Raw genomic sequence first — 18,931 nt, 5'->3', positions numbered from 1 at the left:
AAAATTTTGTTTTGTTTTATTCTTTACTTTTCATAGTTTAAGGAGGGAGTTGTTTGATTTTTATAGCACAACATAATGAGTAATAATGAGGAAAGTAATTCATTTACATATTCACAGAAGTTTGCAGTCTCAAATTTGAAAGAAAAAAGTCATAGTTATTGTGATGATTATCGATATTGTAAAATATATATATTTTTGTTGCGATAACAATTTTTGTCATATTGCCCAGCTCTAATGATAATTCTTCACAACTTTATTTTTCAGGAATCACCATGGTGGACAAAAGTATCTACATTGTCCAAGGTGAAATTACTGCTGTTGTCGGTGCGATCAAGAGGAACTCGAGATGGAACACCCACACTCCCTTGGTATGGAAAAAAAACATATCCTAGCACTTTCAACAATGCCGTTTTTTTGGTTCTTAATACCGGTTCCGATACCCAACTGTGTCACATTGGCTATTTCTGTTGCTGCATCAATACCAAATATTTAAAAACACTACCAAATGTATATTTATTCATCTTCAACTTTCGCGGCTTCACTACATCACAGATTTTTTTCGGAAAAAGTTCATAAAAATGGCGGAAGACTAAGTGTGTCACTCAACTCAGCATTGAGGAGAAGAAATGGCGGGCAGTGGCCGTCATTTTTACCTGAAAATAGAGCTTTATGGGCGGCCTGGAGCCCCTGTGAACTTGTATTTATTTAGTTATTTTTAATCAGAAATGTGAAGTGGAAGTTTAGATTCCATTTAAGTTCGGGCAGTGAGCTAACGTCGTTGCACTAATCCGGAAATAGAGCTCCCTGCACGGTTAATTGAGGTTTGGTGATTGTTGGACAGTGCGGAGAGGTGAAGGCTGGCGATCCGTTACCCGGTGGTCCTGCGGCCAATGCCCACGTAGCGATCCGGCTGATATTTTAATGATCGGCCGCAAGACCTTCGATCAGCCTTAACAACTATTGGGATGGGATGACATGGTAAACAAACACTACAAACACATTTATCAAGGCTATTTGCGTCTGGCCTGTCAGACCATACTTAACTACCGGAATAAGGTAAGATAGCGGCTCCCTGAGCGAGCAATGGCCGGCATGATTAATTGAGTTTTCACATTTTATGCAAGATACTTTATTTTTCTTGAATTTCCTTCATAGACATCAAAATACATTTTGTTTAGCATTTTATCCGTTTATCTTCTCTAATTTGAAGTAAAAGACCGCATCGTCCGCATCGTCTTGTTCTGGCATTTCGTCACTGTCAAGTCTAATCTGTGCCCATAAAAGCTGTAGCAGTTATGATTGGGGGCGGAGGACCCCAAAGCAGGCAAAGTCTGGATGTGGAACTTTTATTGAAAGCGTTCAAGAGACGGGCAGCGGCACAAAAGGGAGTAGCGTAGGCGAGTCGTTAGTCGTGGCAAGAAGGTCGGTACACGTACGTAGTGGAGTCCAGAGCGAAGGATACAATGCGTGAGAGAGAGATCATGGTCTGCGGTCGTGGGGCTGAGCGTGGTCGGGATCCTGAGAGCAAAACAAGAGGTCGGAGATCTTTAGAGGCAAGTAACTTACAAAGTTACAGTTAGTCCCTTTAAGCGACGGAAGCCATCCGCTACAATCTTACATACCTTATGAGTATAATGCGTACCAAAAAAAACTGAAGGAAAGTTCAGGTGCGCATTATACACGAATCTCGGAGAAACAGTGCCCTCAGCCGGTGAAAAAGTCCCCTCGGCAGCCATTATAATGGGAGACGTTCTATTGGCCGGTGCTCACACTTAAAAAAAGAACTCAAGGATAATGTAATCAATTGTTTGGTGAGTCTGATGATGATGAATCAGACTTTGAAAATGTTTTTAATATTATGATGATGAATTAGACTTTAAGGATTTAAAATTGTAAATTCCATTTGAAAACTGTGTTCATACTGGTAGTTTGTTTTACCAGGTGTTCTGTACCATTTGTTGTGAATAAATGTTTTGTCATGGTGATGTGTCCAGCACCAGTACCCATGCAATCCTTGGTGTGGGCTGAGAAAAAAAACGCAAAAAAATGTATACAAATTTTTGTCACAAATTATGGGTATGCGTTATACACATGTTGGTACATGGTATTTACATATATATGTTCAGTAACATGAATATGAATACAGTCAAACCTCTGCTTACGAGTGCCTCTAGGGACAAAAAATTCAGGTTACAATTTTTAAAAAATGCAATTGAGTGACTTGAAATCCGAAAACGATCCAAGTTAACGAAATCCCCCCTAAACTAAAAGCATTTCCTTATCCGTTATTTTATTTTGAAAATGTTGCAGATGCATTAATTTCCAAGATTCTCTCACATACCTGTCCACCTTGGCTAAATGCTCCCTTTATTAATGATTTCAGCACAGAGAGAGAGAGAGAGAGAGAGAGAGAGAGAGAGTGAGAGAGTGAGAGAGTGAGAGAGTGAGAGAGTGAGAGAGAGAGAGAGAGAGAGAGAGAGAGAGAGTGAGAGAGTGAGAGAGTGAGAGAGAGAGAGAGAGAGAGAGAGAGAGAGAGAGAGAGAGAGAGAGAGAGAGAGAGAGAGAGAGAGAACTTGGATTACGATGCAGATACACTCAAAAAAGTTTAACCTAACACTAAATGTATTGCTAATTTTGTTTGACATTTTGATACCTTCTCCCGGGTTGCATCTTTTTGTACTGCCTTCACACTGACTTTCAGTCAATATTGATAGTTGTTTGAGTTTGTATTCCCTTCAAAATATTCCCAAAATGATGCACTCAAATGTCCTCACAATAATGCACAACCACTTGCCAATGAGAAGTAGTATATACGCCGTTTGCACTTACTATCGGAAAAATAAAAACACAGAACAATTGCAACACTGCGCCCAGTGCTCGCAGAGACATTACAAAGAGGGAGTTGCGACCACAGAGACATTACACGAGGGAGTTGCGGGGAGGGAGTCAGTGCCCATGTGGTTCTTAGGAGCAGCCTGTCGCGTCCGCTGTCTGCTAGTATGTCAAAATTTGTCTTGTATCTCAAGATGAATATCTGCTCAAAATTTTACCCGTATCTCAAATAGCTCGTATGTCGGGGCACTCGTATGTCAAAGTATCACTGTAATTAGAGAGCATCAGGTTCTCAACAAGATAGACTTGTTTTTTCAAATTGGATACTGTATTTTCACATCTATAAAATGCATTGTGTGATAGGGCACAGTCTCATTTGCGGGTATAGTTTTTGTTTTTTGTCAATACATTGGGCGCTTCCTCGGAAAAGGTCCTATGTATGCTATGCTAGCCACTAGCGTGTGCTATGCTAGCCGCTAGCATATACTATGCTAGCCGCTAGCGTATGCTATGTTAGCCGCTAGCGTATGCTATGCTAGCCACTAGCATATGCTATGCTAGCTGATAGCGTATGCTATGCTAGCTGATAGCGTATGCTATGCTAGCCGCTAGCGTATGCTAGCCGCTAATGTATGCTTGCGGCTATCATATGCTATGCTAGCCATTAGCGTATTTTAGGCTAGCCGCCAGTGTGTATTTTAAAGACAGCACGAGCAAAACTTTGTTTGATAATGCTTTACTGAGGTAAAAGGTACACTGATATAAAGAGTTCGGCGTTTAACATTCTAGGCTCCACTGTCAGTCAGAATAGTGTGTTTCGGGAACTTGATTTCAGCTTTGGCGAAAGCTCGGACACAGTGCTGGAGCCCAGTCCATTGTAACTCGCGACATGCATCACACCCAAGTGTTTGATTCTCCTCGCTGTTATATCGGCATCGACAATTAATTCCAAATCTCATGTAAGTCGTGCGACGCTGCCTGCCCGATTGGGCGTGTTGACCATTTTAGAGAAAATTTTGCGCCCTATAAGTGTGAGAATACAGTCATTTTATGTTTTGGACTTACAAAGTCAAGCATATTAAGTTCCTTATTATATTGACCCTAATCATGTGCTTTAGTCATACAGTCTCTCAGATGTACCACTTGCAATGATTTTTCTTAAGCGAGAAATTGTAAAATAAAAAAAAATCAAGGCAATTTTCCGGGTGTGGCTTCTACGCACGGGCGGCTTATATGCAAGTAAATACAGTGTATAAAATACTTATTTTTGATACAAACACAGATTTTGCCACCCTCTGTATTTTCTGATTTCAGGATGAAGAACAAGATCCCTTGTTGAACAGTTTTGGGCGCCTCAAAGAAGTACTCAGCAACATAGGAGGTTGGTGGTTACAGTATTCATGTAGGTTGGTAAATTTGTCAAACAGATTGAGGGCTGTCTTCAAAAAGCAATATCACGGAAAATAAGTACATTATACCTTCATATTTTTACACGATGTTTTATTAATAATATTTGTGTGTGGTTATGAATTTGTGGTATGCTTTAACCTCCTGGGGTCAAGGCATGCACCTGTGCGCATGCCAATTTTTAAGTCTCAGGATTTAGCGATGATATCAGCCACATGCTTGCGGTAATTTTTGAAAGTCCGGTAGTGGAGCGTCACTTTCGTTTTCACCTGCAGTTAATACACCAAGTAAAATGATGGATAATGCCATTCGACTTTTTATTGCTCTCTAGATGTGGTAGAACGTGTCACGGATCATCTCATCTCATTTTCCAAACCTCTTTATCCTGACTCGAGTTGCAAGGGGTGCTGGAGCCTATCCCAGCTGACTTCGGGCCAGAGGCGAGAGATACCCTGGATTGGTGACCAGCCAATCACTGGGCACAAGGAGACAAACAACCATTCACGCTCACCCTCATACCTAGGGGCAATTTAAAGTGTGCAATCAGCCTAACATGCATGTTTTTGGAATGTAGGAGGAAACCTGAGTACTTGGAGAAAACCCACGCATGCAAACTTCACAGAGGTGGACCGACCTGGATTTTAACCCAGGTCCACCACTGTGAGACTGACGCGCTAACCATTCAGCCGCCTGTCATGGATCATATGTTTTACAATTTCTTGTCCTTTTCCCAAATGGAAAATATTTAGGGCTATATATCACATTATTCCATTCTCATGTCAAATCAAAAATGACTATTGTTGCATGTGAGGACACAGGCGAGTATCGCTGGTTTGGGAGTAGGACCAGAAGAAACCAGTATAAGCGCGCGAGTGAGCTTGGTGAATTTATTTGCAATGGAATGCACAAGCGACTCTGGAAATGTATCGCAAACAATTTATCTTTATTATAATAATTTGGCAAATAGGATGGAAATGTATCGCAAACAATTTATCTTTATTATAATAATTTGGCAAATAGGATGAACCCAGATGCATCATCATCTTCGGCACTTTTGTTCTGTTGTGTTTATATAAGATGTTTTGACCCTACAGTAATACCTTGACATACGAGACTTCCAACATGTGAGAAATTTGAGATACGATAAAAATTCCGAGTACATTTTTGCCTTGAGATACAAGAATACGAGACAGGTCCTGATGTGGCCGAGTATGTGAGGGGCTGCCTATGAGAACAGCATTGCTCGATCTTTCTCTCCGCATCTCACTCGGGGAATGATATCTATAAGGGACAGATGTACAGGTTGCATTTTTTTGCATTACTCAGTACAAAATTAATCTTAAAACCATGAATATGGAGGGGAAAATTGTGAATGCGGGGGCGGCTTACACAATAAATTGTAAAATTCAACAGTTTTAAGGCAATTTTAAGGCTTGTACGTGAGGTCGGCTTATATGCGAGTAAATACGGTATTTGGTCAGCGTGAGGAAAAACAGTTTGGACGTAAGGGTTCAATTGTCCTGAAAAAAAGACCAAGCAAAGCCATAGCAAACAACTGTGACGTATAAAGGAAACATAAAGCAGGCCAAGTCCTTAAGGGGTTCAAGTTGAGGATTTCTGAAACCTAGTGTCGGTTTCTTTTTCACTACTTGATTTTATGAGTAGTGTTTTTATATGCTGCATTGCTATATGCAGACTTGAGCTGGCCTGAACAATACTGCATATTGTTATGCCTTTGCAATGAGACCTCGCAGCTTCTATTACCCTTCATCCACAGTTGCAACAGGGAAAGGCCAATGAGCAGTCAATGCACAATGTTCTACAGCTTTAACTCACGCTGCTGTTGTCTATCTCCAGGGAATGGCCCTGCTATTGTGAGATCGACAGTGACTTCTGGCTGAGAAATTCAGCATGCTGGCTAACCCCCCCATCCCATTACCTCTTACCATTTGTTCGCAAACCATGAACTTATTATATTTGAACAGCTTCACAACAAAGTTAAAATACCTAGTCTGGGGAGACTTCAATTTTTGAGCCTATGTCAAGGGCCCTTAAACCCTATTCCCAATTGCAGTTTATTTCAAATATTTGGTTCATACCGTATTGAAAGTCAAAACAATATCAAATGACCACAGATGCTCTACTTCAGTGCTCTACCCAGTGTGGTTTGCCTTACATACTGTTTTGAGTTTTTTCTTCTTCACTTAACTATCATTGCTCACCTTTCTCCCAATTTCTTATTGAGAAGCACACCATATTTCATTAGGACATTTTGTGGATGGTCTGTCCTTGGCTTCTGCTCCAAGGCTTCACAAAACATTGTCCCAGCGGCCTGCATTATGAAAGCTCTCTCATTCCATTCACTCATGCGTGGGTTTGCTGGGGAGGGAAATATGAAATATGAATTGGTTCCCTTAAGATTTCTTAACCAGGCCTGATCTCTGCTTTGTTGTTTCTTTCTATGACTTTGTGTCTGGCTAACGGCTGTTCTGTTCGACCTAACATGATTGACAGGACCATGTGCCACAGAGCTAGAGAATTGTGCAGCTGGAAGTATATCATCTGATTTTAGTTGGGTAAATATAGCAGGTTGTCTTGTCATGGTGAGAGATAAATTGTTCTGGGAAAGGAAGTGTTGCCTCCTTTTTAAAAAAGGAGGGTGGAAACTTTCCTTCAGCTCCTTGAAACGTCTCTCTGGGCAGAAATAACGAAAGTACCATTAAAGAGGGTCGGTCACTGATTGAACATGTGGCATGATCTGTCAACTCCGCATTGGACTCAGCCTGTCCAAGGAAGCAGGACTCTCCGGAAAGGCATTTTGGTTGCTCATCTCATTTTCTGAACCGCTTTATCATCATTAGGGTTGTGGGGGGTGCTGGAGCCTATCCCTGCTGACTCCAAAGGTGGGGACACCCTGAATCGGTGGCCAGCTGATCGCAGGGCATAAGGTGAAGGACAGCCATGCACACTCACACCGATAACTAGGAGCAATTTAGAATGTCCAGTCAGCCCACCATGCACTTTTTGGAATGTGGAAGGAAACCTCAATAAGTTAAAATCTAATGCTTTTTCCCTTGTCCAACAATCGTTTCATCATGCCACAGTTGACTTCTCTTTGTCCATTTCCTGTGTTTATGTCTAAAGTAGCATTAAGCATCATCAAAACTAAACTTTAAGTAAACCAGTTTTTTACATTTTATTTTATTCGCAAATCACTTTCAGTTCATAGTCAAGGTGACTTTATCTCATGTGGTTGTTCCATCATGTGGTTTTTCATGTACAGATTGAGGGCAATATAACTAGTTAATTGGAAAAATGTAAAATAAATATTTTTTTTACCTGCTTTTTGTGTCAGAATTTGATTGTACATTTTTTTGTGCTTCAATTTAACAAACGATATGCACAGGTTCTTCTATAAAATACATTAATAGTGTCTAACACCTTTTGTTTTTATATTTTTTTCTAGTTTATACTACAGGTGACTTTACTTTCCTGTAACGGATTTCAGAAACTGCTTCAAGTTATATAGCCTTGCTTTTCATATCTTCAGTCCTGTCATTCCAAGCTCTACTTTCTTAAAATGCATCCCCACCTTTTTTCCTGTAGGAGAACCAATTTTAAATCCCTTCATTTTTATTCATACAAATATAGGTTTAATGCTCAAAATAGCCCCCGAGTGGCCTTTTCATTGCCTGTTTCAAAGCTGGAACAGAGGTCATGAAAAGGACCATATGCATTAAAGAATTTTCGAAATTTTAACATACAGGATGTATGAGGAAGGGAACCTTGGTTTACAATTTTTTCCCATGAATCCATTTGGAAACCAGATTATTTTCTCTTAAATAAAATCAATAATTTCATTCCGTGCCCAGAAATATTTTTTGTTGTTGCTTTGCTGTTATTTTTTGTAGCTAACAAGGAATAATGCACATTAGGGTTGTGTTTAACGATTATTCCTCTCTTTGTCTAATGATTAGTTCTCACTTTGTCTAACGATGACATTTTTGACTAATCTAGCGATTATTTTATTAGGGCTGTCCCTAACAATTGGTACGTACGTGTACGTGTACATATACATACCAGGTAATAAGTACAGTTTAACATTTACGGTAATATGAGATGTAAAAGATAAATTCGGCCTTGCACTAGTTTTGTCCAAAACACTGGACGTAGCAGTTTTATAATTGCAGTAATCCCTCGAATATAGTGACTTCAACTACTGCGGCTTCACTATCTCACTTTTGTTTTTCTTGGGGAATTAATTTTTGTTAATTAACTTTTTTTTAAGGTCATAAAAATGTCAAAATCCAAGCTGAAATTTGTAAGCAAAAGTAGCACTAAAGTAAAAAAAAGGCTTTTGTTTTTTTAAATAGGGGTGACCCTACTTTGCGCTTTTTCATTTATTGCAGCCATATCTGGTCTACATTAAACACGATAATTAAGGGATTACTGTATAGACACTTAGCAAGCACAATACACTATTTTCAATTAATTGAAATCACCCCGATGTCTCGACAAGATGTAAAATGTTGACGCTCACCATGCTAATGAGTGTTACGCTACAGGTTAAGTTTTAAGTGTTCAATTAAAGCATGGTTGGCGAATAAGATAGACACAAAAATCAAGCATTTTAAACTGAGAGGCAAAATGTCACACCACGTGGAGATCATTGGCGGTCCCTTCATTCAGAAACAGCATAACAAAATCCAATTTGCCAAGAATATTTTTTTTAAATATAGATTATTGTTTGTTTTAATGAGCCCTGATGAATTTGAGGGCTTACCTGTCAATCTCGGCCAATTACTCCCATTATTGATTAATGCAATTCCAACATCTTGTTGTTATGAAACATATAAGAGAGAATTAGTCTCGTGAGAATATGGAGAAAATAATCTTTGTAATATTAAAAAAACTACTTGGCAGTCCTTTTATTGTTTCGAGCTGCAACACTTATTTGTTCCATGAAGAGGTCTTGACTGAGTTTGATACAGTGGTGTAACAGATTGGCAATAATTCACCTCCGAACTGACTGGGTTTTATTTATGTTATGTTTGGTTTGGAGTCTTTTTGATCTGGTAACCCTGGGGTCCAGCACGCCAGTGGCTCAGGATCTCCATTCTTGAGCGTCGAGGCTGACTCGTAAGCATGAGATTTAAAACATTCATATTTATCTATCTAGTATTTATCTCTGACGGACCGGCACCAATTGGCTCTCGGACTGGTGATTTGGGACCACTGCACTATAATATAGATACCACAATATTTGATACAGAGTCTACAATAATACCCGAACAGTGCTGGATCAGTTAATTCACACCATCCAATGCTAGTGGTAAATGACGTGGTATAGTACATGCCAGAGATGCACTTATCTCATCATGTTGTGCCTCAGGTTAATCCTCAAGTCACTTCTTAAAACACTGATCGGGTAGTACTGTTTTGGAACCCAATCTGTACTTTATTTGTGATGCACACACTTCAGAATGCAGTAAATAAAACACGAACATGAACCATTTTCCCTCAAATACTGTAAATGCCAAACGTTATTGAAATAGATAATTTTGTAATTAACAGGCACATCTTCAGATTATACACTGCACACCACTTAATCGTTGATGTCACTAATGTGTTGCATTTTACTGGCATGTCAGTCATCAGGAGAAAATGCACATTACGTTGATCCTATTCCCCTGTCAAGGTTGTGTGAATGTGTTGTCTCAGACCTCAGCTGTGGTCAGCCAGGCGCTGGTTGGTGTCTATGGGATCATAGTCTGAGCACATGGGAACTGACTACAGCCTTGCACCCTTCCCCCTCCTGTGCCATCTGATACTTTGCAGATATATCACTCCCAATTGAACCAGCCGAAGGCAGCTGGTAAATGCCGATGAGAATGAACAATATTTTCATGTCACACCCATTTATGCAAATATGTTTACTTCAGGTTGCAATTTGGAGAAAAGACGATCCTCATCATGGAAACTCTTTACATGTCTGACGCCTTACCCTCCGATTTCTTTGGGTATGAGCTCATGGAAGAGACTCACTGTTTGCTGTTAATGTTATTTTTATCACATGGTCAAAATACTAATCTCCAACTCAATATGTCTGTGTTCACCAATACTTTATACCTAACTTTATAATAGGCTTTGTGTTTCAATGGCTTTAATTGTTTTATTTTTTAAACCCTTCTCAGTCAAAAGTTTACATGCACTTGTGAAGAACATGATGTTATGGCTCTCTTGAGTTTCCAGTTATTTCTTCAACCCAGATTTTTCTCTGATAGAGTGATTGGAACAGATACATATTTGTCACAAAAAACATTCATGAAGTTTGCTTCTTTTATGACTGTATAAGGGTGAACAGTAAAAAGTAATCAAATCTGCTGGGTCAAAAATATACATACAGCAGCGCTAATATTTGGTAACATGTCCCTTGGCCATTTTTATTTCAATTAGGTGATTTTGGTAGCCATCCACAAGCTTCTGGCAAGCTTCTGGTTGAATATTAGACCACTCCTCTCAACAGAATTGGTGCAGTTCAGTTAAATTTGATGGCTTTCTGACATGGAGTTGTTTCTTCAGCATTGCCCACTAGTTCTCATTGGGATTTAAGTCAGGACTTTGGGAAGGCCATTTGAAAACTTTAATTCTAGCCTGATTTCGTCTGACCACAGAACTTTCCTCCACAAGGTCTTATCTTTGTCCATGTGATCAGCAGAAAACTTCAGTCGAGCCTTAAAGTGCCGCTTTTGGAGCAAGGGCTTCCTTCTTGCATGGCAGCCTCTCAGATGTAAAACACGCTTGACTGTCAGCAGTAGGTGATAGCTTGCGTTTTCTTCATGGTCGTGGCACTGACAAAACAGTGCCATGCACTTCATACTTACAAACAATTGTTTGCACTGTTGCTCTTGGGACCTGCAGCTGCTTTGAAATGGCTCCAAGTGACTTTCCTGACTGGTTCAAGTCAAGGATTTGCTTTTTTAGATCCATGCAGAGCTCCTATGGCTTTCCCATTGTAGCGTTTGCATCCATTGGGCCCTATTTAAATGGCCTCAGAGGAGTCACCAGCTGTAGTCACTCATCACTCACAAGACGTTAAGAGGCCATGCTATGAAGCTCATTTCATTGAGACAACTTTCTAAGTCACCAAAATTGCTAATTCGTGTTGCTGTGTATATTTTTGACCCAGTAGATTTGATCACTTTTTCTGTTAACCTATAATAAAGTCATAAAAGAACCCAACTTCATGAATGTTTTTTTTGTGACAAAGAAGTATCTATTGCAATCACTCTATCAAAGAAAAATCTGAGTTTTAGAAATAACTGGAAACTCAAGAGAGCCATGACATTATGTTCTTCACAAGTGTGTGAAAACTCTTTTTTTGCCTTTTTGGTTTATTTCACCAAGAAACGGACCGTGGCTTGTGGTTCGGTGAATTTCATTGTACCCAATTCAATTAATTTCACTGTACTTAAATGGCCTCGACAGTTACATTTTAGATGTGTTGGAACAGGAGATTCGCATCAAGAATGTGCAGAAAAATTTATGAGGGGGTCCCTATTGCGTTAAAATTTCCCCCCTAATTTTTGTTTTCTATATTGCGGTTGGCATTGTACAGGTCCGTGTTTGGAACCATAGGTTCTGCAGTCGCTTATGGCTCTTAAGTTCGACCCTGGTGGTTTCCTAGATCAGTGAAAAAACAGTTTGAAAATGTGGAAGAGAAATATATTTTTGTGTTTAATATGGTTTCTGTAGGAGGATAACACAAAACAAACATTCCAGACCAGTGGTTCTTAACCTTGTTGGAGCTACCGAACCCCACCAGTTTTATATGCGCATTCACCGAACCCTACCAGTTTCATATGAGCGTATTTAATATTTGAATATAATATAATTCAAATACCGTATTTACTCGCAAGAAAATGTGATTTTTTTTTTCAAATTCAAGATACAGTAATCCCTTGATTATCGCGGTTAATGTAGACCAGTGTCACCCCTATTTAAAAAATAATAATAAAAGATAGCATTAATAAAACCCCCTTTTTTAACTTCATTGCTGAATCCTAGTTTCAAGCTGCGGACAGGGGAGTGGCTTCTGCTTGAGTTTCAGTGTGGATGTTCACATTCCTATGAACCTACAAAAAACTAATAAAAAAGAAATCCCCCAGAAAAAAATCTTTGAAAGTTGAAGCCGCAATATTTCAGGCATTACTGTACACAAATTATTCGCAGTAGTGATTGGCCAAGCGAGTACCCACTTAGGAAAGAGAGTGCTATTGCCTTAATCCTAGAAAAATTAGATTTAAGAAGTGGATTGCTTCTCCAAACTTCACTACTGCTGCAAATCTTGTTGCAAACTGGAATATAATAAAGCGTGGAAAACTTCACGGATGATGAAGTGACCCGTTATGCATGTTATTTATTGTGTCGAATCCTCAAAATAAGTTTCTTTAATTTCATCAAAACAATGAAATGTAAATCTTCCATTTTTTAAAGATGTTAAACTTGAGGCCTTATTGGACAACTGAACAGTCACGCGTGCATCATTCTCTACAGAATGCATTGCAGGGAAAATAAAAACTTATGAATGCTCAAGATCTATTTGTAGCCAACTTACTCATTTTGTTATAATATAGATACATACAGCATCTATTACCTTTATTATAAGGATTTAAATGTTTGCGGTTCCTAACAAATATTTTTTCAGCCCATATGGCTCTTCCAACATTTTGAGTTGCGAACCCATTGTATAGGTGAATATTGCTGTGAAAATATCTACCTTCACCAGATGACAACAGTACACTACCTACCATTTATTATCATGTTCAAATTGGTTTATTGAGTGACTATGCTCCGTCAAAAGAGATATATTTATGAGAGGGTCTCCTCCTACACTGGTTGCCATTGAGTTCTGGTTAACAGCAGTAAATTTACAGTTAGTAGCACCCTAACTGGGGAATGACAGGCATGGCTTAGGTCCACGGTGAAGAGAGGATGCAACTGTTGTCCTGTAACAGAGGTTCCATGCAATGTGCTGAGTGGAAGGAGTGTCCCAACAGAGAGAGCTATTAATCATGCATGGTGAGATGTCTACAGGATCGGGGTAGGGCTTAAAGGTTTAGGATAAGGACAGGTTTTGGAATGTCCTTTTGTGGATCTTGATGTGTCGATCAAAACAGAAGGCAGAATTTGAGCTAAACCTATCTAATCTCTGTAAAGATTGGCAAGTTAAACAACACGAACACTTTTTTAAATATATTACACACAAAGGCAGACTGAAATAGGCAATTCAGTTCTTATGGTCAGAGAAAGTATGATGACTTTGAAAATGCGTAAAATCTATCTATTTTATTTTCTAATTTCAAAATTAGCTATCTCAATGATCACATTGTCCACAAGGGATCATTGGTTACACCAAGTAATTTTAGTGGCTACCTGCAGCTTTGCAGGCTTCAATTGCTTATGCAGAGTCTGATATTTCCTCCTACTTTTTACCTCTCCGCCCTAAAAAAATGAAATAGGAATTTTAAAAAACCTTGTGAAAGAAAATCTACAGCTGCGCAAAGCCTTAGTGATGCTAAGCACATAGGAGGTGTACTGTACACATTCATTCCTATTTGTGGAAATTTGAGTCACATTCTGTTATGTGAAAATGTTTAAAGTTGACCTACTACAGAGATTCTGGCAAATTTGAATGAAGAAAATAAATGTTTTAAATGAGGCTCAACATCATCAGAGCTATTGGACACCATGGGTATGTCCGCTGAATAGTGTGAAAACACTCAGCTTGACCTTCACTGGTCAGTCAAATACTGTTCATGTCAAACCTGTGTTAACAGAATGTTTGTATTGAAAGTATTTTTTGCACTTTTTTTGCAGCTATATCAGACAAATTGTTAAGAAAATCATGAATTGTGATTTGTGGATTTTTCTTTATACATTATCTCTTGCATATTGGAAATTCACCCACAAACTCACTGTATACTGTACATGTATACAAATGTAACAAAATGTATGTAATGTTTTATGTTGTTTAAAAAGTTTTCCAAACTACAAATGCTTGGTGGTTTGAGAGAGGAGGACATTCATGTTGATGCCAACATTGACATGCCAGTTGACTGCATTTCAGCCTACTGACAGAGGAGTGAGATAAGCGAGGCATGGCGCAGCACAGCTGACAAGAAGACATGCTCAATTCCAGCAACAACTAGGTGTTGATTACGTTGAATGTAAAATAGAATTGTAAATATTTTCAGCCATGTTCACTCCCTCCTCTCAAACCATCATTCACAGTTTTGGATATTACATTTGTGGTGTAGAAGGATTCAACGTCCAAGACAGTATGCGCCACCATCTGATAACTTTAAAATCAACATGGTCTTTCATTTTCCAATAACACTTACTGTATTTTCACGACTATAAGGTGCACATAAAAGTCTATATATATATATATATATATATATATATATATATATATATATATATATATATATATATATATATATATATATATATATATATATATATATATATATATATATATATATATATATATATATATATATATATATATATATATATATATATATATATATATATATATATATATATATATATATATATATATATATATATATATATATATATATATATATATATATATATATATATATATATATATATATATATATATATATATATATATATATATATATATATATATATATATATATATATATATATATAATTATATATATATATATATATAATATATATATATATATATATATATATATAATATATATATATATATATATATATATATATATTATATATATATATATATATATATATATATATATATATATATATATATATATATATATATATATATATATATATATATATATATATATATATATATATATATATATATATATATATATATATAATTATATATATATATATAATTATATATATATATAATTATATATATATATATATATATATATATATATATATATATATATATATATATATATATATAATTATATATATATATATATATATATATATATATATATATATATATATATATATATATATATATATATATATATATATATATATATATATATATATATATATAAAAACCCTCAAATACTATTTTATGGCTATAAAACCTGCAGCTACAGCTGCGACAATAAAAAAAAGCATCAATAATAATCTACATACAATTGAAATCTTATTTAGGAACGCATTAAGCTCGTTTTGCAAGGTGTTGCTGTCCAGTAATTTACTTTCTGTATCAATACGAATCTAATATAGGACTGGAACTAACCATTATTTTACTAATAATTAATCTAACTATTTTTTTTCGATAGATTTATTCAATGCCATCCGATAATCGGATAAGACAGCACCTCAAGTTCCAGCCGTTTGACTGATAAGTTTTTAGTTCTGTCATCATGTTACAATCATGAATCTTCAACTATGAAAGTGTTCGGTTGATCGCAATAAGTAGCGTATCGGCAAGAAATTAAACCAGTAAGTCAAGTTGTGAGGGTCATACACAATTTGGAATTCAGTGCATAAACAAGCCGCACCGACTGACTGGGCGGTCCATCCATTTTAGAGAAAATTTTAGTAATTTAAGTGCTCCCTATAGGTGTGAAAATCCGTTAATCGTTTTATTCCTTTTACTTAGTTGACGAAAAAGACAGGCACGTGGGAATTAGAGCCCAAATTGTTTATTTATGCGTCGTCAGGATTCTTAGAATTTGCACAACTGGAATCAGCTAAAGCTAACATTGTATTGTAACAGTAACATTGACAAAAATGCACTACTTTTAGCCTGTATTTCATATTGTAACACACGTTTCGATATTTACTTCCAAATATTTTTTTTCTGTTGTATCTTCCATGATCCACGTGATCAGTACAATTTTCTTTAAAGGTGACAAAAGCAATAGCCAATTGTTTTTCTGTTTATCTGAGGTGACATGAGCAGTGGCGCAAGGGGATGAGGAGGCCATGTGTTGCCATAGCTAAATATACATCCCTGACAGCTCCATAATAGGTTCCAGGAAGTTCAGTCAAAAATAAAAACAAAGCAACATTTCTAGCTGATTGGCTTTGAAAGGCCTCTTTTCCTTGCTGAATGGGAAAAATGTGGACTTCAGCATTCCATGGCCATGATGGCAGTCAGATTAGATTGGCGCAGCCTTGCGTGTGGAGTGCATGCTTGGTGTTTGGGAGACACATTACACTGCAGAAACCAAACTCATGGGAAAGAATTTTTCTTCATGTTTTCAAAGGGGTCACTGACTAACACATGACGTTTCGGGACTGGAAGTCTCACCAATACAATTTGATAAATTAGTTAAACTTTTGTAGGAGTTTTTTCTCTTCACTTTTAACACATTAGAGTTACATAGACATTGTCTAGGGCATTTTTAAACGAACCATGGTCAGAAAAACAATTTTTAAGAATTCCGTTGCATTAGTTGGTCGAGTTTTCAAGTACAGTGGTACTTCTTCTTAAGAACATCTCTTCATAGACAACAGTTATGTTATGAAATGCCTGAATGGGACAATGCTGTCTCGGGGCACTAAAGAAATTAGAAAAGTTACGAAATGGAAAGGCTTAAAAATACTAACATCCCCGAAACATAAATACACTTGCAGCATCAAACATTTTATTTTGAAATTGGCGTGATTGAGTTGCTCTTCCTTTGGCTATTTCCAAAGACCCAGCTGGACACCCAGTGGCTAGGAGGGAGCTGCATCGTTGTGAAACTTTTTGTAATTATAATAATAATAATAATAATAATAATAATAATAATAATAATAATAATAATAATAATAATAATAATAATAATAATAATAATAATAATAATAATAATAATAATAATAATAATAATAATAATAATAATAATAATAATAATAATAATAATAATAATAATAATAATAATAATAATAATAATAATCGGAGATAGGCCCTGTCGTCATCATCAACAACGAAAGCCTGCGCATGACGGAATAGGTAGTGCTTCTCCATAAGGTGCATTTACTCGGCAAAAGACCTAAATAAGTGATAGTTACGGACTTGGAATTTGGCATTCGAAACTTCGCGTCACCCCCCTCGAGCGGGTCACTTATCTCTCACTGTCTTTCACTTACTTTCAGTCAGCCAGTAGGGGGCCAGATCACCACCCAAACATCTATTTGTTTTACCTCAGAAAGGAATGTATTGTGTTACCGCAAATTTGGAGTTCTGATGGATGTGGGGAAAAACTGTCCTTAAGCCTATTTGTCCGTGCTTTGTGGGACCTATAGCGTCTGCCAGAGGGTAGCAGCTGAAACAGATTGTGACCAGGGTGGTATGGGTCCCCTATGATGTCCCTGGCTCTGCTGAGGTAACAACGGCTGGTAATGTCTTCCAGTGAGGGCAAAGAGCAGCCAACAATCCACGGGGCAGTGTTAATCACTTTCTGCATGGCGTTTTTGTCTGCTGCCATGCTTCCAGCGTACCACACCGTGATGCAGTATGCCAGGATGCTCTTTACAGTGGTTCTATAGAAGGTGATCAGATGCTTGGTGTCAAAGTTGTTCCTCCTGAGTACCCTGAGGAAATGGAGTCGTTTCTGAGCCTTCTTCACCACTGCCATGATGTTTATGACCATGAGAGCTTCTCGGTGACGTGGACCCCTAGGAATTTAAAGGACTGGACCCTGTCTACACATACTCCATTTATGAGGAGTGGGGCCTGATCTGTGCTGTGTTTGTGTGCTGTGTTTGTGAATGTCCAGGATTATTTCTTTAGTTTTCGTGGTGTTCAGTGCGAGATTGTTCACCGAGCACCACATAGACAGTTTGTTGACCTCATCTCTGTAAGCCGACTCTTCCCCTCCTGAGATGAGTCCGACCACAGTGGTGTCATCAGCAAATTTGATGATGGGGTTAGACTGGTGGGTTGGTGTACAGTCTTATGTGTACAGGGAGTACAGAAGATGACTCCATACACAGCCTTGAGGGGAGCCAGTGCTCAGTGTAACAGAGGAAGAGAGGTGGGGACCAAGTCTAACAGTTTGTTGTTGGTTGGCCAAGAAGTTCTTTATCCAGCAGCAGATGGAAAAGGATAGTCCAAGGTGGGAGAGTTTGTCAGTCAGAATGTCCGGTTTTATGGTGTTGAAGGTTGAGCTATAGTCAATGAAATGCATCCTCATGTAATTCCCAAGGTGTTCCAGGAGGCTCAGTGCTGTATGAAGAGCAATGGCGATAGCATCCTCAGTGGACCTGTTTGCTCTATAAGCAAACTGGTGAGAGTCAACTGAGGGAGGGATTCCTGATATGGCGGGCTAGCAACTTTTCTAAGCACTTCATGATCACCGGCATGAGTGGCACAGGCCTATAATCATTCATGCTGTCAATGGTTGGCTTTTTGGGGACAGGGATAATGGTGGCAGATTTCAGGCAGGATGGGATGATGGATTGTTGCAGGGGACAATTGAATTTTTTTTGAAGACTCCAGCCAGCTGGTCAGCACAGGCTTTGAGCACCTTCCCGGGTACTCTGTCTGGGCCAGCAGCCTTCCAGGTGTTCACAGACCGCATTACCAGTCTCACTTCCTGTTTCCGGAACTTCAGTGTATTGCTGCAGGGTGGTGGTGGGCGTGTTGAGACTGGGTCTG

The 18,931-nt window shown here is 37.9% G+C and overlaps 1 protein-coding gene across 5 annotated transcripts in view; it reads left to right on the top strand.

The window, feature by feature from the left end:
- The window catches only part of gbf1 (golgi brefeldin A resistant guanine nucleotide exchange factor 1), a 98,142-nt gene that overhangs the window by 3,442 nt on the left and 75,769 nt on the right, over positions 1-18,931 (top strand). For 3 of the 5 annotated variants that reach the window (XM_077729303.1, XM_077729304.1, XM_077729302.1), the window contains exons 2-4: positions 265-368; positions 4,147-4,213; positions 10,182-10,259. In XM_077729303.1, coding sequence (XP_077585429.1) covers positions 273-368; positions 4,147-4,213; positions 10,182-10,259 — 241 coding nt within the window. In that variant the 5' untranslated portion in view covers positions 265-272. The remainder of the gene's footprint in view (positions 1-264; positions 369-4,146; positions 4,214-10,181; positions 10,260-18,931) is intronic. The other 2 variants (XM_077729306.1, XM_077729305.1) reach the window with 1 other exon arrangement.

Source organism: Stigmatopora nigra, chromosome 12 (assembly GCF_051989575.1).
Source record: "Stigmatopora nigra isolate UIUO_SnigA chromosome 12, RoL_Snig_1.1, whole genome shotgun sequence".
In the NCBI taxonomy this organism is placed as follows: domain Eukaryota; kingdom Metazoa; phylum Chordata; class Actinopteri; order Syngnathiformes; family Syngnathidae; genus Stigmatopora; species Stigmatopora nigra.
The sequence above is the reverse complement of the archived record's forward strand: the minus strand, read 5'-3'. Positions and strand labels throughout refer to the sequence as shown.